Genomic DNA, 22,462 nt, shown 5'->3' on the forward strand with positions numbered 1-22,462 from the left:
GGAGTTATAAGTCCTAAACACTTATGTGGCAAGTGAAGCCCTGAAATTTCCTAAATAGTCAAAAATATTGTGAGAGATATGTAGAAACATAATAGATATGGTAGCTATACTTCTGCATCTCTAAATGCTGACTGCTAAAGAAGCCTTCTTTTTAGGAATACAAAGCTTTTAAAAAGTTGATCATAGTGACTTCCCTCGTGGTCCAGCGGTTAAGACTCTGCATTCCCAATGCAGGGGGCCTGGGTTCAATCCCTGGTCAGGGAACTAAATCCTGCATGCTGCAACAAAGACCCAGTGCAGCCAAATAAGTAAACAAATAAATATTTTTTAAAAAGTTGATCACATATTAAAAGAAAACCCAAATTAAAAAATAGTTTAAAAGACTATATACTCTGATAACAAGGTAATCATGCTAAAAAAACAAATTTAAACATTGTATAAAAACTTTTTTTTTTCTTTTTTGTGGTAGGCGGGCCTCTCACTGCTGTGGCCTCTCCCGTTGCGGAGCACAGGCTCCGTAGGCGCAGGCTCAGCGGCCATGGCTCACGGGCCCAGCCGCTCCGTGGCACGTGGGATCTTCCTGGACCGGGGCACGAACCTGTGTCCCCTGCATCGGCAGGCGGACTCTCAACCACTGCGCCACCAGGGAAGCCCTGTATAAAAACTTTTAACCAATGATAATTTCTAAAATTATCTTCTAAACATCTCTTAGGCCAAAAAAGAAAAGAAAATCACAATTAAAATCTATGTTGAAAATGATTATAAAACACCAGTTACCCAAATCTACATGTTGAAGCCAAATCTGACCTTAGGAAAACTAGCTTTAAAAATTTTCATTTTCAAAAAAAATTTCAAAGAAATTTTATGACTTTTGAAATAGAAGAAAAGAAAAGTAGTGAAGATGAAATCAGAAATTCATGATGCAGGGGGAAAAAAATAGGAGAACTGATTAACCAAAAAAAAAAAAAAAAAAAACCAGGGAGAAATAAAAACCAAGAGCTAGGGCTTCCCTGGTGGTGCAGTGGTTGAGAGTCCGCCTGCCAATGCAGGGGATACGGGTTCGTGCCCTGGTCCAGGAAGATCCCACGTGCCGTGGAGCGGCTGGGCCTGTGAGCCATGGCCGCTGAGCCTGTGTGTCCGGAGCCTGTGCTCTGCAACGGGAGAGGCCACAACAGTGAGAGGCCCGCGTACCGCAAAAACAAAAACAAAATCAAAACAAACAGAACAACAACAACAAAAAAAACAAGAGCTAGAGTTTTGATGAAAAAAAATGACAATAAAGCTGACACATCTTTGGCAAATCTAAATACAAAAATTTTTTTAAAATATATAAAATTAGTAATGAGATGTAACTATAGTGACTGAGACTAAAAATTATAATAGAATGATATATATATATATATATATATAATCTACACTAGAAGGTTTACTATATCTATGAAATAGACACTTTTTTCTAGGAAAATAAAAATGGTAGAATTGACTCAAGAAGAGTGAAACAGGTGAATAAACCAATAACCATGAAATTGATATAAAAGATGCCCGAAAAAACCCTCAAAAAGTTCCAGGCCCGAAGTGGTTTTAAGGTCTTTTAAGTCTTGAAAATAGACTTGCTTGCTTGCTAAACAGAAATAATTTTAGGGACTTCCCTGGTGGTGCAGTGGTTAAGAATCCGCCTGCCAACGCAGGGGACACGGGTTTGAACCCTGGTCCGGAAAGATCCCACATGCCACAGAGCAGCTAAGCCCGTGCGCCACAACTACTGAGCCTGCATGCTGCAACTACTGAAGCCCGTGTGCCTAGAGCCCGTGCTCTGCAACAAGAGAAGCCACCGCAACGAGAAGCCCGCACACTGCAACAAAGAGTAGCCCCCGCTCGCCACAACTAGAGAAAGCCCACATGCAGCAATGAGGACCCAATGCAGCCAAAACTAAATTTAAAAAAATAATTTTAAAAAAATAGAAATTATTTTAGGGCATCTAAAAATTGGAAAGCTTACCACACATTTTACCAAATCAGCAAAGCTGTGAAAGAAATCAGACAAAAGACTTACTACAACAGACAGAGCTAAAAGGAGAATAGACAATTCAACAATAATAGATGGAGACTTCAATACCTCACTCTAAATAACGGATAGAACAACTAAACTAGACAGAAGATCAAAAAGGAAACAGAAGACACTATAAACTAACTAGACCTAACAGACATCTATAGAACACTTCACTGAATAGCAGCAGAATACGCATTCTTCTCAAGTGTACATGGAATATTCTCCAGAATAGAACATACGTTCGGTCATAAAACATGCTTCCATGAATTTAAAAGGACTGAAGTCATACAAAGTATGTTCTCTGACCACAAGGTAATGAAATTAGACATCACTAATAAAAGGAAATTTGGGGGCTTCCCTGGTGGCGCAGTGGTTGAGAGTCCACCTGCATCAGCAGGTGACGTGGGTTCGTGCCCCGGTCCAGGAAGAGCCCACATGCCACGGAGCGGCTGGGCCCGTGAGCCATGGCCGCTGAGCCTGTGCGTCCGGAGCCTGTGCTGCGCAACGGGAGAGGCCACAACAGTGAGAGGCCCGTGTACCGCAAAAAAAAAAAGGAAATTTGGGAAATTCACATATAGAAATTAGCACGCTACTAAAAAAACAATTGGCAAAGGAGAAATCACAAGGAAAATTAAAATTACTTGTAGATGAATGAAAACATAAACATAATATACCAAAACTTATGGGATACAGTGAAAGCAATGTTTAGAGAGAAATTTACAGCTATGTACACCTATATTAAAAAGGAAGGTCACGGGGCTTCCCTGGTGGAGCAGTGGTTGAGAATCTGCCTGCCAACGCAGGGGACACGGGTTCGAGCCACGCTCTGGGAAGATCCCACATGCTGCGGAGCAACTGGGCCCGCTCGCCACAACTACTGAGCCCGCGCGTCTGGAGCCTGTGCTCCGCAACAAGAGAGGCCACGATAGTGAGAGGCCAGCGCACGGCGATGAAGAGTGGCCCCCGCTCGCCGCAACTAGAGAAAGCCCTTGCACAGAAACGAAGACCCAACACAGCCAAAAATAAATAAATTAATAAATAAAATTTAAACTGTTGATTCACTCATGTAATTAAAAAAAGAAAAGGAAGATCACAAATCAGTAACCTAAGCTTCTACCTTCAGAAACTGGAAAAAGAATAGCACACCAACTTAAAGCAAATAAAAGGAAGAAAAAAAATAAAGATTAGAGTGGAAATAAGTAAAATAGACAATAGAAAAATACAGGAAATCAATGAAACCAAAAGTTAGTTCTTTGACAAGATCAATAAAATTGACAAATCTTAGGCTAGAATGACTAAGAAAAAAGAGAGAAGATTCAAATTACTAAAATCAGGAACGAAAAGAGAACATTACTACTGACCTTACAGAAATAAAAAAGACTATCAGGGAATAGTATGGGTAACTGTATGCCAACAAATTAGATAACCTAGATAAAATGAACAAATTCCTAGAAAGGCACAAACTATTGAAACCCACTGAAGAAGAAATAGAAAATGTGAGTAGAGCTATAATAGGAGATTGAATTATAAAAAAATACCATAAATAATAAAAAGAAAAAGTACCACAAAGAATCTAAAAAAGTGCAACTCATAGAAACAAGAGTAGAATGATGGTTGCTAGGGACTGGAGGGTAGGGGAAATTGGGAGATGTTGGTCAAAGGATACAAACTTCCAGTTATATAAGATGAATAAGTTTTGGGGATCTAACATACAGCATGGTGATTATAGTTAACAATACTGTATAGACTTGAAAGTTGCTGAGAGTAAATCTTAAAAGTTCTCACTACAAAAGAAATGGTAATTATGTGAGGTGACTGAAGTGCTAACTAACCCTACTAGCGTAATCACTTTATAATGTGTAAGTGTATCAAATCAACACGTTGTACACCTTAAATTTACACAGTATTTTATGTCAGTTAAATCTCAATAAAGCTGTTTAAAATTTAAAAAAAAAAAAAAACACCCACAAAGAAAAGCTCAGGTCCAGATAGCTTCATTGGTGAATCATACCAAATATTTAAAGAATTAATACCAATCCTTCACAAACTCTTTCAAAAAACAGAAGAGGAGGGAACACTCCCCAACTCACTTTTTGAGGCCTGTATTACTCTGATACCAGGATCCCAGAAACAGACATCACAAGAAAACAGAACTATTGATCAGTATCACTTACGACTATAGATGCAAAAATCTACAACAAAAATACAGATCTTCCTCAACTTATGATGGAGTTACATCCCAATAAACCCATCATAAACTGAAATTATCATTAAGACAGAAATGCATTTAATACACCTAACATACAGAATATCATAGCTTAGCCTAGCCTACTTTAAATGTGCTCAGAACACTTATATTAACCTACAGTTGGGCAAAACAAACTAACACAAAGCCTATTTTATAATAAAATGTTGAGCATCTCATGTAATTTATGGAATACCATTCTGAAAGTGAAATACAGAATGGTTGTATGGATACAGAATGGTTCTAAGTGTATTGGCTGTTTACCCTAGTGACAGTGTGGTTGACTGGGAGCTACGGCTCACTGCCACTGCCCAGCATCAGGAGAAAGTATCTTACTGCGTATCATTAGCCTGGGAAAAGATAAAAATTCAAAACTTGAAGTGTGGTTTCTACTGAATGTGTATCACTTTTGTACTGTCATGAAGTCGAAAAATTATAAGTTCAACCGTCATGTGTCAGGGATTCTATTTCTTATTAGCAAACAGAATCCAGCAATGTATAAAAAGAATTATGCACCATGACCAAGTTTTATTCCAAGAATGTGAGATTGGTTTAACACACAAAAATCAATCAATATAATACACCATATTCATAGAACAAAAGACAAAACATCACATGGTTATCTCAATAGATGTGGGAAAAGCATCTGACAAAAACCAACATCCTTCCATGATAAAAACATTCAACAAACTAAGAATACAAGGAAACACCCTCAACCTGATAAAGGGCACCTATGAAAAACCCACAGCTAACGTCATACTTAATTGTGGAAGACTGAAATTTCCTGCGTAAGATAAGGAACAAGACAAGGATGTCCACTTTGACCATTTCTATTCAACATTGTACTGGAGGTTCTAGTCAAGGTCATTAGGCTATATGAAATGTAAAATGGTATAACAGCTTTGGAAAAGAGACTGGGAATTTCTCAAAGGGTTAAACAAAGAGTTACCATATGACCCAGCAATTCCATTCCTAAGTATATACCCAAGAGATTGAAAACATTAAATCCACATAAAAAATTGTACACATATGTTCATTGTAGCATTATTTATAACAGCCCAAAGTGGAAATGACCCAAATACCCATCAATTGATGAACAGATAAACAAAATGTGGAGTACCTATGGAATGTTATTCAGACATTGAAAGGAATAAACTACTGGGACTTCCCTGGTGGCACAGTGGTTGGGGATCCGTGCTCCCAATGCAGGGGGCCTGGGTTTGATCTCTCGTCCAGGAACTGGATCCTACATGCATGCCGCAACTAAGAATTCGCATGCCACAACTAAGGGGCACACCTGCTGCAACTAAGACCCGGCGCAACCAAATAAATAAATGAATATTAAATAAACAATAAATAAAAGGAATAAACTACTGATACACGCAACAACATGGATGAACTTTGAAAATACTATGTTAAAGAAGCCAGACATAATTGGCCATATATTCTTTTTTAAATTTATTTATTTATTTATTTATGGATGGCTATGTTTGGTCTTCATTGCTGTGCACGGGCTTTCTCCAGTTGTGGCGAGCAGGGGCTACTCTTCATTGCAGTGCGTGGGCTTCTCATTGAGGTGGCTTCTCTTGCTGTGGAGCATGGGCTCTAGGTGCATGGGCGTCAGTAACTGTGGCACGTGGGCTCAGTAGTTGTGGCATGTGGGCTCTAGAGCGCAGGCTCAGTAGTTGTGGCACATGGGCTTAGTTGCTCCACGGCGTGTGGAATATTCCCGGACCAGGACTTGAACCTGTGTGGTTAAGAATCCACCTGCACTGGCAGGTGGATTCTTAACCACTGCACCACCAGGGAAGTCCAATTGGCTATATATTCTATGATACCTTCAAATGAAATATCCAGAATAAGCAAATTCTTAGAGACAAAGTAGATTAGTGACTGTCATGGATTGGGGGTAAGGATGGATGATGACGGACTACTTAATGGGTATGCGTTTCCTTTTGGGGTGATAAAAATGTTCTAGAATTAGCAATGGTTGTACGGCATTGTGAATATAATAAAAACCACTGAACTGTATAACTTAAACAGGTGAATTTTATGTTACCTAAATTATATCTCAACAAAAAAAGAAATGTATGTACAATAGTCCCCCATTATCTGCAGTTTCATTTTCTGTGGTTTCAGTTACCTGTGATCAACCATGGTCCAAAAATATTTAATGGAAAATTCCAGAAATAAACAATTCATAAGTTTTAAATTGTACGCCATTCTCAGTAGTGTTATGAAATCTCAAGCCATCCTGGAGTGGGACATGAATTATCCCTTTGTCCAGCATATCCTACCTGTTAATAACTTAGCAGCTGTCTCAGTTATCAGATCAACTGTTGCAGTACTGCAGTGCTTGTGTTAAAGTAGCCTTGACTTTACTTAATGAGGGCCGCAAAGCATAAGAGTAGCGATGCTGGCAATTTGGATATGCCAAAGAGAAGCTGTGAAGTATTTTCATTAAGTGAAAAGGTGAAAGTTCTCGACCTAATAAGGAGAGAAAAAATACCGTTTGCTGAAGTTGCTAAGATCTACTGTATGAAAGAATATTCTATCCATGAAATTGTGAAGGAAAAAGAAATTCATGCTAGTTTTGCTGTTGCACTCCAAACTGCAAAAGTTATGGCCATAGTGCATTATAAGTGTTTAGTTAAGATGGAAAAGGCATTAAATTTATACAATAAGATATTTTGAGAGAGACCACATTCACGTAACTTTTATTACAGTGTATTGATATAACTGTTTTTTGTTTTGTTTTGTTTTGTTTTGTTTTTGCGATATGTGGGCCTCTCACTGTTGTGGCCTCTCCCGTTGCGGAGCACAGGCTCCGGACGCGCAGGCTCAGCGGCCATGGCTCACGGGCCTAGCCGCTCCGCAGCACGTGGGATCTTCCTGGACCGGGGCACAAACCCGTGTCCCCTGCATCGGCAGGCGGACTCTCAACCACTGTGCCACCAGGGAAGCCCGATATAACTGTTTTATTTTATTATTTATTTAATATTTTACCATGCCTAATTTATAAATTAAACTCTATCATGGGTACATAGGTATAGGAAAAAACGTATACATAGGGCTCAGTATTATCTGCAATTTCAGGCATCCACTGGGGGTACTGTAATGTATCCCCATAGATAAGGGGTGATTACTGTACTGAAACAAAGTAAGGTGTATTCCAGGTATACAGGTACTATTTAATATTTAAAATATATAATTAATAAAAAGGCCAAAAGAGAAAACTTACAAGACTATTACAATTTGACAAAATTTAACTTTGACAAAATTTAACTTCCATTCTTAATAATTCTTAGAAAAATAAGAAATACATCATAAATAAAAGAATACATCAATGGAAAACAGTATGGGGGTTCCTTAAAAAACTAAAAATAGAGTTGCCACATGATCCTGCAATCCCATTCCTGGGCATATATCTAGAGAAAACTATAATTCAAAGATACGTGCACCCCAACGTTCACTGCAGCACTATTTACAATAGCCAAAACATTGAAACAACCTAAATGCCCACTGACAGATGAATGGATAAAGAAAATGTGGTATATATATAGAATGAAGTATTACTCAGCCATAAAAAAGAATGAAATAATGCCATTTGCAGCAACATGGATGGACCTGGAGATTATCATGCTAAGTGAGTCATCATGCTAAGCAATTCAGATAAAATACCATATGATATCACTTGTATGTATAATTTAAAATATGACACATGAACTTACCTATGACAGAAACAGACTCACAGTCCTAGAGAACAGACTTGTGGTTGCCAAAGGGGAGGGGGGCTAGGGAGGGATGGATTGGGAGTTTGGGGTTAGCAGATGCAAATTATTGTACATAGAATGGATAAACAACAAGGTCCTACACAGGGAACTATATTCAATATCCTGTGATAAACTATAATGGAAAAGAATATGAAAAAGTATGTATATATAGGTATAACTGAATCACTTTGCTGTATAGTAATTAACATTATAAATCAACTATACTTCAATAAAATAAATTTTTAAAAAAGGACTATATCAACATGATGTGGACCCCAGCTGTCATAAAATTTTATAATGTTCTGAAATGTGCACAAATATAACAGTACTACTATTATAACAATATATTATAAAACCAAGATAAATTTGTATATTAAGTAGAAATAAAATGACACCAAAAAATCCAAATTAATAATTTAATGTCATACTGTTTTGCTGGAATTACATCCTGTTTACAACATGAATACGCCTCAGGTTCTTTTGTGTTTAGCACTCTTACGCTGCCCTGGGCTGTATAATGAATCAAATTTCACACTATTTTTCTCTATCAGAACTACCACCAGGCCTCCGTTTGCACAGCCCATCTTGACATCATCACGTGATCAATAAGATGTTGGAGGCAAAGAATAAGGAGCATCTAGGATAATGTGAGGTCTTTGTTTTTGGGGGTGACTGGCTAAATAGTAATCTTTAAGTAAAACAGGAATACTTGGGTTGGGAGGGGTGGCTAGATTACTTTTGATGATGAATTTGTGGTACCTGAGGGACAGCTAGATGGAGCTGTCTAGTAGGTAAATGGATGTATGGATTTGAAGCTCACAATAGTAAGTCTGGGCCTGAAACAGAAATTTAGAAGAATGGTGGCTTGAAGCCAAAGAGAACCTGTAAAGGTATGGTTAGAGAAGCAGAAGAATCTTCCAAAAGAAACACAGGAGGGAAGTCAAGGGAAGAGAATTTTTTAATAGCAGTGCTAATTTCCACAGAGGCAACAATTAGGATTGAAATGAATTCTATTAATTGGCAGGTGATGGTGACTTCTGGGAGAGGGGTGAGAGAGAGACAGTAAGGTCAGTTATTTAAAGAAGCTTGGCTACCAAGGAAAGCAGAGAGAGCAGTGCCTGGAAGATAGGAGAGATTATTCTTTCTAGTCTGAAGAGAGAAAGTCAGTAAAGGGGAAGAGGCTGATGACTTAAAGTCTATGAGAACAAAACTTTGTTTAGGTTGCCTCTCTACCCCCAGCATCTATTAGGGTGTTAATGTTTGGGACATAGCAAACACTCAAAAAAATATCAATATTTGCTGAATGTTGAATGAAGAAAGGAAAAGGGTGGTGTCAAGCAAGAAGGGGAGGGTCTTAGTAAGGAGGATGGGGAAGAGGTGATGGAGAGGGAAAAAAACATTTTCTGATCATCTGTTAAACTTCAGATTCTTTATGTTCAAAATCCTTGAAATAACCCTGAAAAGAAGGCATTATTGTCTCCATTTTACAGTCCATCAAAACAGAGATTAGGTACCCAAGGTCATTCATCTGTTGAGGGATAGAGACACAGTAAGCAGACATGGCTCTATCTGCACATAAAGCTCCTGCTCTTCCACTGCACCTTGAAAATGAACATATAAAATATGAAAGTAAAATAATTTGCTGAAAATAAGGGGAAAGGAGTTGGAAGAGGGTAGTAAAAATATCTACTAACACCTGAGGAGGATGGACAAGGAGCCGACCCGGGTCAAGTAAAAGGAGTGATGAGCAGTGTTGAGGACCTAACTGAAATTAATCCTGGAGCAGCCCCAGTCTGCATGCCTTTGTGATTATGTCTAGTTGGTCTCAGCAGGAGTTTGTAGGGTGAATGCATGAAAGTGTGCATGGGGTGAGAGCAGTTCAAGTGATCATGTAGGTCTACTTTGGATAAGGAAGGAGTGAAGCCAGGAGGTAGCTGGGATACCCAGAGAAAATGGAGAGGTCAAGGGCTTATTTTTTAGAGTTTACAATATTGAATGAGAAGCAATTTTAGTGGCGCAAAGGAGGGGGTCTTCAATCACCATCATCTCTATTTCACTTCAACAAACTTCTCTAACCGCCCGCGCTTGCTGAGCTGCCCTACTTCTGTAATTTGCTTTTATGACAATATTAAAAACAAGGGGCACATTTGTTCTGGGTTACCTGATCCCTTGTAGTGAAATAAATATTTGCCCCAGACAAGGAGCTTATTAAAAATGAACAATGGAGACCATCAAATTTCATAACTCTGTCAAAGGCTCTGTCCTTCACCCGCCACCCCACCTAGCACAAGATAGGGCCAGTGAACAACAGCAGTGACAAAAAGCTGAGCGGAGAACCACCAGAGTTCTTGAATACCTGACTTAACACAAAGATTAACCTAACCCTTTTGTTTCCAGATACTTCCACTTAGTATAGTGGGGCTATTTTCCAATAGAAGTGTACTTATTTTGTGTGAGTCAGTCAGCCAGATGTGAGATATAAAACTGTGCTTACTATAACTTTTCAGAAATTGAAGAGTGTCTTACTATCATCAATATTAGATTGTCTCTTCTGAGACTGCTGCTATCTAAATAGTAGCAAGGAAATCTTTTTGATTGGACAAAAGTGATTGTAAAGAAAATACAGCACCATTAGAAATGTGGTAGTCCCATGACTTTACATCCACCTCAGAGGGTACCACAAACCTACCCCACCTATAGGTTTTCTGGACTTAACAAAAGCCCATCAATCCCAGTCATAGATAGCCTGATACCTCCACAGTCTAGTCTCACAAACCCAAGAAAACCCCAGAACCTCAATATTATCAGCCAGGGAACACTAGGGGAACACTAGATAGTCAGTGTTTATCACTGACAGCTTCCAATGTATGAAGCTTATTACCCTCAACTAGCCATATGTATGAAACTATAATTAGCTTCATAGAGAAAAGCTAAAAAAGTTGTAGGTATATTTGCAGTTATAAGAATAGAAGGAAATGAGAGTAGAAATATTTGATCTGTATACTTTTGGAGATCAAGTAAAATACTGGCCAGGGTGGTTAAGTGTCCTAACATAACTTTCATTTCTTATGTTCATGTGACCTCCATGTAGGACTATGGCTACAGCAGAATAAAAAGCTCAGGACTATTAACTCATCTCAAAAATCCAACTACTGTTCTATATAAACATATATAACTCACATAGATTAATTTCCCTTTGGCCTAACAGACCAGACCAGTGCTTTTCAAACTACAGGCAGTGAAATTGATTTTGTGGGTTACAACCTGATTTTATACAAAATGAAATATAAAAACATCAGGATGCATCAAATATAGTATGATTTGGTAAAAATCTTTTTCTAGTGTGTGTATTAATTAATATTTATTTCTCACTGTCAGTTACAGTCAAAAAAAAGTCTGAAAGCCACTAGACTAGACTGCAACAGAATCAATCAGCAACAATGACTCATTTCCAAGGTCTAAATACTTTTTCAAAATTATTGACTTAATCCTCATGTAGCAGTCCAGTGAAGGAGATAAGAACAGTTATGCCTTGTTTGAAAATAGCTGGTCTCATTTTCAAAGTCAAACAGAAGTCTTGAGGGAATTAATTTTCTATCCATTTAACATATGCTAACTCCAAAAAAAATGAACTGAGAATTCATAACACTGCTCCCTCTAAATATGCATTTCCTCCAAAATTAAAGATGTCATTAGTACAAAAGTCTACTTCAGTGACAAAAAGGAAGAAGAGCTCTAAAGGCACGGGTTTATTTTTTGACATTTTTCCCTACATAAAAGTTTTTCAATCTCTGTGAAACTCATTTTTACATTTGCTAACCACTACTGAACCTAAATGAACCCATCACTTACAACAACTCTCATCTTAAACATATTTTGATAGAAACTAAGAAGTTACTAATATGTTAGTAAGAATTACCCAGTCCACTTTGAAACAGTACCTCCACTTTTGGGGAGCCTTCGAGACTCTATAATCAGGCTTAGGGAATCCACTCAGAGCTTGAGTTTCAGTGATCAAGTGGGAGGAGTAGTTGATTCATAGGCACCGTTTATCTGCCAACGAAGTCCAGCTTAGTTTGCCCGCAAATCCTGAAGCTATGTGGACCCTCTAGAGATGGCTCATCACACTCAGAAATCTGGAGGGGTAATATTAATGGGAAGTCCCCACAACTCCCAGAGCCTAAAGCCAACTCACTATTATAAAGTCACAAGGAAACCGCTGAAAGACACACTTGCCAAACCACAAAAACATTTACTGAGACTTTACTAGGTCTGGTGTTTCTAGGAGGTTAATTATTAGGTACTTAATTAGCAAACACTTTCTTCATGTATATTTTCACATTTGATTACTAGGAAAAAGGGTGAGACTAAGAATTATCACTCTCCCTGTTTTACAAAGAGGTTGTAATAAAAAAAGATGCCCAAACCTAACAAACCAAGAGAGCGGTAGAATGAGGTGCTTATCTTTTAACTCCTGGTCTAGTTGTCCTTCCCGACATGGCAGGAAGTCTTGCTCAGAAATCTGGAGGATGTCACTCTAAATGTCTGAGCTCACCAATCATTAGATTATTTCACTCTTTTTAACCTCTACGTGGCTCTCTGTAACCCTACAGATGGTACTTACCTGACTAACTACAGCAAATTCTTGTCAAGTAAGAAGATGTAGTAGAAAAATTCAACTACTACCTCCATTTTAATCAGCTGAAAGGAGATTACATATACAAATGGCAGTGATACACTGTACATAGGAAAATGCTGTTACAGAGATTGGGAATGCAGTAAACTGGCAAGAAGTTACACAGGCTAGTGGTAGTAGTTCTTATGATTTAGCTTCTAGGCTGTACTGAACCAGTAACTCTCATAACTACCCTACCTGATGTTCAAAGTAGATGTGTTCTCTCACACATAAAGGTTTTAGAACTTACACTAAGTCAACATCATGCTACTCATTCAGAATTCATTTTAATGGGTCTCTGCTTTCTTTAAATGCACAACTAATATTTATTTTTATATTGCCCTGTGTCAAAGGGCTTTCAAAGAGATATAGACTAAAGATAATAAATGTTACAATAGTAAATGTTCTCTGACTGAAGATTTCCAGCTTCACAGAAACTTGTGAGCCCTACAAACACACATATGTGTATGTTTGGTCTTTTTACATATTGCCAAATGCTTCTTTAGTCCTTTACCTAATCTGATATCACATTTCTTATGTTCTTGTGGCATTCTTTTTTTTTTTTTTTTAATGTTGAGCCTTCTTTTAATTTATTTATTTTCATTTTTGGCTGTGTTGGGTCTTCGTTTCTGTGCAAGGGCTTTCTCTAGTTGTGCCAAGCGGGGGCCACTCTTCATCGCGGTGCGCGGGCCTCTCACTGTCGTGGCCTCTCTTGTTGCGGAGCACAGGCTCCAGACGCGCAGGCTCAGTAGTTGTGGCTCACGGGCCTAGTCGCTCCGCGGCATGTGGGATCCTCCCAGACCAGGGCTCGAACCCGTGTCCCCTGCATTAGCAGGCAGATTCTCAACGACTGCGCCACCAGGGAAGCCCACTGTGGCATTCTTAATAGTCTGGGATTAAGACACTTAATTAAGTTGTCTTTAGGTGAATTTCTTAAGCCAAGTCTTGGTTCTCTTATGGGGATATCTACCTCATAGTAGTGTTATTATATATACTCATTCTAACTTGATAATCAAGACACATATACATTATTGATAGAATGTCATATATGATACATATATTCTGCCTAACTTGTAACCAAAGAAATTAATTCAGTTAAATATTTGTGCTTATTAAATTGAGAATGATTTTTAAAAGTTTGAATCATCTCTTTTAATGAATATGTGAGAAAACAAGTATTCTCTTATTCTGGTAGTGGGTAAGATAGGATAGTTAAATCTTTGTAATACAAAGCTTTAAAACATGCACATGCCCCTTGACTCAGAAATATAATTTCCAGAGACTTGTCCTAAGGAAATAACAATTAAGCCAAAAGAATGTTTCTCAGAGCATTCTTTTATAGTATAAAACTGGAAATAAAATAAATGTCTTATAATAGCAAGTAGTTGTAATTTATAAAAATAGGTCCATGCCATAAATTACCAGATGGCTATTAAAAATAATGTTATAAAAACATATTGATTGCCATTGAAAGTCTTCTAAAGATACAGTGTTTAGTGGGGAAAAAAGGTTGCAAAACTGTATATATTACAAAAATTATTTATCTAAACATATAGGTGCATATTCATGATGCTTGTATGTCTAGGGATGTTAATCTTTCTACAGTGAACATTATTACTTGTATAATAACTGTAACTCTGTTACACAGGTGAAATTAATATATAACATGAAGGTCAGTCCATTCTCTCTTTTAAATAAGGATAGTTTAAATAGTTTACAGTATGAGCAAATTGTTTTCGGTGCAAGGAACACTATTGACTGCTAAGGGTCCTCTATAGTCAGTACTTCTATTCTGTGGTGAAGGAGCAATTAAAAAAATTCTAATTAGTTACAGACATTTTAATAAAATACATTAAAGATGAATTATTAGAAAATTAAAATTAAAAGGCATACAAATACAAACCTCAATTTTAAATCAGATTCACAAACAAAAAGTTACTCTAACAAAATGCTAAAAAAGTTTCTAAACTCTTGCTCTCAATTTCTATATCTACCTTGTCATTGACAGGTAACAAACAGTCCACAGACCATGCTTTCAGTACTGCTTGAAATGATGAAGAAATCTTTTTGCAGTGGACTAACAACCGTATTAAGTGGACTATATTTTGATCAGACATCTGGAGATTCTTCTGCAATAGAAAATATTTCTCTAATAAACAGGAATATTTGGGCTCTTGCTCTACTATACTTATTAGTCTATAATGTTTTTCTAATGCTAATAGACATTTTCAACAAAGTCATATATCATTTTAAACCATGATTTTCCAAAAGAATCAAATACAATCTCATATAGTGGAATTAAGAGAATTAGTATTCTTCAAATCATGGGGCAACAAGCAGTCACTAGGGCATTCCAAAGGGGATATGCCAGATATACAGATTCACCTGGCTGACGGAAAATGTAAATGTTGGTATTGAGAGTTTAAGTTGCCTGTTTGCTCCCAGGGTTAAGCTGAAGAAAATGAGACAGTTTGCCAGTCTCAAACTGGCAATGTGAATATAGTCTCTTGGGGAAAGGCTGAGTGAGCCTGTGCCACTCTACCTGAGGAATGAACCAACGATGGATTTCTGTGGACTCGGGACAAAGTAATAAAGATTATAAACATCTTACTTTATGTCGAGATTAAAAAGAATTTAAGTGTCAACTGATTCTCTGAAAACATGTAGCCTGGTCTCCAGAAATAAAGGTTCACAGTCTAGCAGTTTACTGTCAAAGGCAAAAAAAAAAAAAAAAAAAAAAAGGAAAGTGCTATGGATCAGAAACTGAGGATTCCCAACCAGTATTTACATTAATAGAGGGTAGGGAAACACTTTAATTATTCACTTACAATGTTTTTAAATTGCTGCAAGTTTAATCTGTTGGTACACCTAGTACAGTGCCTTACATACAGTAGGTACTCAATAAAAGTTCAATAAGAGTTCAACTCTTTGAACTGTCATAGAGGGGTAAGTCAAATGCTTTATTCTTAAGTTTTAACAAGTGAGAGGTGGAGAGCTAGATCAAAAATATGATGAGCAATGAATGATTTAGCATGAAAGGAATAGACAGACTCTAGTATTAAGCAAAAGACAGAGGCAGAATCCAGAACTACAAAGAAGCCTCAAGAGAAAGCTGTGAAGTAGTAAATGAAGCTTCTAAAATAGTCAAAGGGAATAGGAAGATGCAACTTTGTAGGACTGAAGCCTTAAAGGAAAAAAATTTCTCACTGAAAGCTAAGAATGGTGAAATTGAATCCATGAAGAAGCTTGGAGTATTAGATTCTTCTTTTTCCCCACCTCATACAAAGTGTGCGTTTTTAAAATTGAGGCATTATATACACAAATTGAGGCATTATATACATAATAGTGCATAAATCCCCATGTGCAAGCTTGATAAATTTTTACGTACGTACAAACCCACATCAAGGTACAGAACATTTCCAGTGCCTCCTACCAGTCAGTAACCCCACCACCACCTCCACCTACCACAAACTGATCAACACTGATCAGCTTTGCCTGTTTTTGAACATCATGGGATCATACAGAATGTACTGTCTTGTGTCTGGCTTTTTTCACTCAACCTTATATTTTTGAGATTCATCCATACTTTTGTGGGCATCAGTAGTCTGCCCCTTTTTATTGCTGGGTAGTACTCCACTATACAAACATACTACAAATTTGCTTATCCGTTCTCATGTTGATGGACATCTGCGTTGTTTTCAGTCTTCTGCTATTATGGATAAAGCTGCCGTAAATGAGCATTACTGTACAAGTCTTTTGGTGGACATAAACACCCATTTCTCTTGGGTATATGCCTAGAACAGACCGCCAAGTCACAAGGCAGGCGTGTGTTTAACTACAGTAGATCAGGCCAGTTTTCTAAAGTGGTTATATCGACTTACTCTCCTATTAACAACGTTTGAGAGTTCTCATATAAAGTTAAATTTTAAAAAGCTCTTTAACTGAAACACAAGAGCTTTAAGACTTTTTGGTTTTTGTATTGTTTTTTGTTTTTCCATTTTTTAGAGCAGGGGTAACATAAGCAGAGTACTCACACCTCGGGGGATACACAAGATGATTTTAGGGGGTCTGAGAAGAAAATAGTACAACTTCTATCTTAGTTTCTTATTCTTTCACCTAAAAAGTAAATTTTACTAATATCCAATACATCAATTAACACTAGTTTGCTTATTTACAGTTATATTTATTCACTTTACGCATACTGTGACTTACTGCCATTTGTGTGTGCCTGGTTGAGTAGAATTATGGAACATCTACTTCTAACAGAATTCTCGCTAAATGAACAAGTGGCTAAAGGAGTCCTACAAAGATGACACTAATAATGTAAGCAAACAAGGAAATGGCCAAGCTGACAGTTCTATTCTATAATATCTCTTTAAAAGATAAAAACTGTGACAATCTAGTCAGATCTCACAAGGAGGAGGCAAAAAAATTCCAAAAATTAGTACTTTTTAAAATATAAACTTAATCTAGTACTATTAATGACATTTTGCCAATAAGAATTTTAAAACATAAAATATCATCTATAACATCTGTCATCCCTATTCGTTTTTTTGTATTTATCTTACATATAATAGTACAAAGTACATGTATATGTAATTTTAAAGAAAATTTACACATACTAGAGATGCATGCTCTATTTTTTTTTTTTTTTTTTTTACCAACAAGGTACACAATCAAAAGCCTTCAGAGGGACTTCCCTGGTGGTTCAGTGGTAAAGAATCCGCCTTCCAATGTAGGGGACTCGGGTTCAATCCCTGGTCAGGGAACTAAGATCCCACATGCCGTGGCGCAACTAGGCCTGCGCACGCGCCACAACTGGAGAGAAGAAGTAGAGAGAAGCCCGCATGCCACAGTGTAAGATCCTGCGTGCCTCAACTAAGACCCTATGCGGCCAAAAATAAAAAATAAATAAAATATTTTTTAAAAATTAAAAAAAAAGGCTTCAGAGACTCTTGTTTTAGCGTAAGTATTTTTTAGTATTAAGCTAGTTAATCCTTAGGCATAAATGAACTTCTAATTTTTAAAATCATATACAGTAAGTATACTCCATTAGAAACAGCCAGTTGCTATTTAATGTTAAAATAATACATCTGAAAAGGGAGGAGGACAAGAATCAACTGGGAAGAGGCAAAGGGGAACTTTCTTGGGTACTGGTACTGTTCTGTCCCAGTAGGGGCTTGCATTACACCAGTGTATACATTTGTCAACTCACTAAATGGTACATTTAAGGTAAGTGTGTTTCAGTCTATGTAAATTTTATCTCAAAAGGAAAAATAAAGAATCTATTAAAAATATTAACCTCTAGTTAATGAAATATATTCTGGAGTGTCTAGGAGTAAATTATCTGCAACTTACTTTGAAATGCATTAAAAAAAAAGATGGACTGCTGTATGGATAGAGGGATGGATATGTGAACAAATAGGTGATATAGCAAGTATAGCAAAATGTTAAGTGCAGAATCTAGGTGGTAGATACATAGCTGTTCACTATACATTTTTAAAATTCTCTATATGTTTGAAATTTTTCATGATAAAATGTTGGACAAATAACAAATCTACTTAATAGCCGAAATTTTTAAATAGTGTAGTGATACAGGGGAAAAATTAGAAATTCAAAAAGCAAAAAAGATAGGAACATTCAAGTACTGCTGCTTAGTGCTTTTACATACACTAAATCTGTGAGGTGAGAATTATCCCTATTTTACAGACTAGTAAACTGAAACTTAGATTACAGAACACACCCTGGGCACAGAGTGTGAAGCTCAGCCAAAAACTGAAACCAACCTGATCAAATTTACTAGATGTCTGAATTCTCTAGGCTCACATTCCTCACAAGGGGATTCCTAGGACCAAAACAAATGTCTTCTTTACAGCAGAGAAGTCACTTCTCCATGCCACGTGGACCAGCTCTGACCATCAGAAAGCTCCTCCCCATAGCCTGAAGAAATGTTTCCTCCATGTTCTCCCTCCTATGTTTCATTCCTTGTGGCCATATATTGATAGAATCCCAACATGGCTGGCCTTCATATCAAGGGATAATATTTGAAATTTAAATAAGTAGGATCCCCCCCCCATACTTGATAATATCATCATCTACAAAGCTATAGCTAGGTATAAAGTGGGGACACTATCTCACAGAATTGGGATGAAAATAAAATGAGAACACTGACACATTCAACTGTAACAGACAGTAGGGACTCAAATATCTCTTTCTTCTTTTTCTAACCTTTACCTTTCTTTGGAAATTACAACATGCCACTCACTATAAAATATTTTTTAAAAATTAGAGAGACTTAGGTCCTTCCCTTGAGGAGCTCACGTTAAATGTGAACAGACACACATTTTTTCCCCTGTATTTACTGTATCTTATCTAACAATGTAATTGATTTTATTTCCTCATTTTATTTTCCATTTTGCTTGGTTTGGAATTATAACTCCTAGGAATTTTATGTACAATTATATATACAACTATGACTACTTCTGCAGCACTTTTTTGTTTCAAAATTACTACAGGTGGCCAACATATGCAAGCAACATGTTAATGAAATTTTAAGTCTATTTTCTTTTTGACTCTCAGGAGATATTTTTCAGAGGTAAGATTAAAGAAAGCCATTGTGTTACAAGAAAATGACCAACTGGTGATAATAACTTTTAATTCACTTTTAACTATGTATAAACATATGTGCCCTAAAGCTGTTTATTTCTTACTTGACGAATATACTCAAGGGGTTCCCTAAAGGACTCCTAAAGTAACAAATCTTGCCCCAAAGCATTATGGCACTGTAGTAGGCAAAATAACCCATTATTCCACCATGAAAACTTTGCCTTATTTAAGGAAAACCTATAGTTCAGATGTGGAGAAAAGTTATTTGCACAGCCTCACGAAATCTGAATAAGACTGTTTTTTCCCCTTGAAATCTGAGGTTGTTAGTGTTGGAAGGAATCCTAGAGATGATCATTTTACAGTTGCAGAAATGGATATTCAGACAGTTGAGATGATTAGCCCATAACAGAGCCCAGACCAGATGCCAGGGTCCCCCAATTCCTGACCCAGTGTTCTTTCCATTTTACAATCATGACAAACTAAAAACAAAAAAAGTGATTATGTCCATCCATTACTTCAACTTCACTAAATTTCAGTCTGGCCACCCATGATGTCACTTCCTTTTGTGAATGGGTGTATTTGGGGGAGGGGGGAATCTCAGTACCTTCACTTGCATATAATACATTTTGAGAGCCTGCACTCATATTTATGCCACTATTTCCCATGTCTACTTCTATTCCTCAAGTTTACTAACATAATCTTCAACATGCTTTGACCCTCCTTTTCACTGTTTCTTATTTCAAGCAATTAACTGCCAACTGTTATAAGAGTAAAAGGGATTTATTTTAAGACACAAAGCACACGTTAGCAAAGGGCCTAAAAAAATTTAATGTTATGTATTACACGCAGATGCTTTCTAGAGAAAGAGCCCAGCGAAAACCCTGCTACACAGAAAGAGAGCGCTATTGTGGACTGTTGTGGGAGGCCGAGGATAAGGTCTGGGATCTGACCTAAAACAAACATGGAGGTGAAAAGGCACGAGGAGCTTACAGGACACACCAGCCAGTGCCAAGCTGCAAGCTCCCGGCTATTTGGTGTCGGTTTAAAAGAACCATGGGCACCAAGGATGCACGTACCCCAGAACAAGGATAGGGCAGGCGGGGCACCCGGAATCGCACTCAGGGAAAACTCAACAAGTCTGGATGGCGAAGGATGCAACGAGAGATGGATGAATGACTGCCAAGAGGCTCCTGCTGGCTCTGAATGACCACTACCCCTTTCCAGGATTTGCGCCGCGGGCGCCCGCCGGCTCTCCGACAGCCATTTGCACTACGCTCCCCTACGTACCCCGACGTTCGCTCGGGACCGCGGTGTCTACCTGCCTGGAGCAATGGCTCCACTCCAGGCCCGCTTCCCGGCGGCGCGGGCTCCCGGTCACCACCGGCTTTCCGGGAGGAAGGCAGCGGCGGGCCTGCCGGGGCTGGAGCCGCCTTCGAAAGTGGGCGGAAGGATGGCGGCCCTCGCGGGGTGCGGGCGCGGCCCAGAACCCTCGCCTCCGGCGCGGCCCCGTCCTCCCTGCGCAGCGCCGCCCGCGCCCTCAGCCCCGGCCGCATTCGGCCGCTCGCGGCGGGCTCCGCGCTCCGGGCTGAGGCGAAGGGGAAAGGGGGCGGGCGCGCCATCATGAAGGGGAAAATGGTGGGCGGGCGGGCCCGCGCGCGGCCGCCGTACTCACCCGGGCCGGCCAGTGCGGGTAGCCCTTCATCTTGGCGAAGACCAGGTCGCCCGCCTTGTACTCGCGGGGCCGCGGACGCGCCATCCCGGCCGCTCCCCTTCCTGGTCGTCCTTGGGCGCCGCGAAGATGCCGGGAGGCCGCCCCCCCGCGGGCCAAAGGACTGCGCCGCGCTCCCCGCGGGCCTCGAGCCGGGCGGGCGGGCGGGCGGACGAGCGGCCGCTCCGACGAAGGGAAGCGGCGAGGCGGCGGCTGGGGCGAGGGGTGGGCGGGGGGCGCAGCAGGCCCGGCAAATCACCGCCCGGCAGCGGGGGAGGGGAGCCCCCGGCCGCTCGGCTCTCCCCGCGCTGAGGTTCCCCGCCGCCGCCGCGCGCTGCTCACAGGCGCCGCGTCGCCTGCCTCATGCCGCCGCCGCCGCTGGCGGCCTCTTTCCCGGGCTCCCGGGCGCGGCGCGAGCACCGGGCCTCGCGCCTCCTCCGAATTCCTCCTCGGGCAGCGACCGCAAACACGATCTTATTATTGTTCTCGCGCGCGCTCAACATCCCCCCCGCCACCACCACTTCCCGCTCCCCACCCCTCCCCTGCAGGGCCGGCCGGTTAATTCCTAGGTACACGGCCGGCTTTCGCGCAGAAACCGAGCGCGCCAGCCCGGCTGCTCGGCGGGCGGGCGGTGGGTGCGTCTTCCCCCAGCACCGAAGCCCGCGCCGGGCGGGCGGGAGCGCCTACTCCAGAGGCCGCCCGCCGCCCGCTCTCTTTTGTTCTTGGCCCGGAGCTGCCAGCCGCAGCCCAGCCAATCACCACCTGGCCGCCCCCCTCCCCACCTGTCGGCGCCACATCGGGGGCGCTCCCACCGGCGTCCCCAGTCCCACGGCCACCTCCCGCTGATTGGTCCCCTCCCGGCTCCCGGCCGCGGGCCGCTTCTGCGAGTGCTCTCGGGTGAGTGGGGCACAAAGGCGCTCCAGGCCGGGGGGCCGGCCGCGCGAGGGGACCCGCTACCCAGAGCATCAGGCTGCTGGAAAGAGCACCGCTCTGGAGTCAGCGACCTGGTTGGGGTCTCACCCTAGGCCTGCCCTTCACAATGCGGTGTGACCCACCCAGGGCAAGCTAACCGGAGTCACCGGAGGTTATCTAATTTGCCAAGCGGGACAGTCAGGATTCGAACACGGATCTCCATAACTCCAAAGTCCGGAAGCGGTTATGCTTTTCCATGCGTGGGCCTTATAGGCCTGTAGTTTTGTGAAAGGGACTTATTCTGGCAGGTCACTCGTTTCCAATCCTGGCAACATTTTGGACAAAGTTTTTTTGAATCCGCCCAATGAATGCTCCCTCTCTCATCATCCTGAAGCTCATCTTTAAGAGGTCAGCTGACGCAGCTCCTGAGCGTAACGGACTTTCTGTGGTCCTCATCTTGTCTCCTTGTTTGTGTCTGTCCCCTCTTCTAGGC

At 40.2% G+C, this 22,462-nt stretch overlaps 1 protein-coding gene across 1 annotated transcript in view; it reads right to left on the reverse strand.

Moving 5' to 3' along the window:
- HDGFL3 (HDGF like 3) overlaps positions 1-21,518 on the reverse strand; it is a 75,976-nt gene extending 54,458 nt beyond the window's left edge. The window contains exon 1 of the mRNA XM_060097477.1: positions 21,022-21,518. Within this exon, the coding sequence (XP_059953460.1) occupies positions 21,022-21,105 (84 nt within the window). The 5' untranslated portion in view covers positions 21,106-21,518. The remainder of the gene's footprint in view (positions 1-21,021) is intronic.
- Positions 21,519-22,462: the final 944 nt, after the last annotated feature.

Source organism: Mesoplodon densirostris, chromosome 4, assembly GCF_025265405.1.
Source record: "Mesoplodon densirostris isolate mMesDen1 chromosome 4, mMesDen1 primary haplotype, whole genome shotgun sequence".
Lineage (NCBI taxonomy): Eukaryota > Metazoa > Chordata > Mammalia > Artiodactyla > Ziphiidae > Mesoplodon > Mesoplodon densirostris.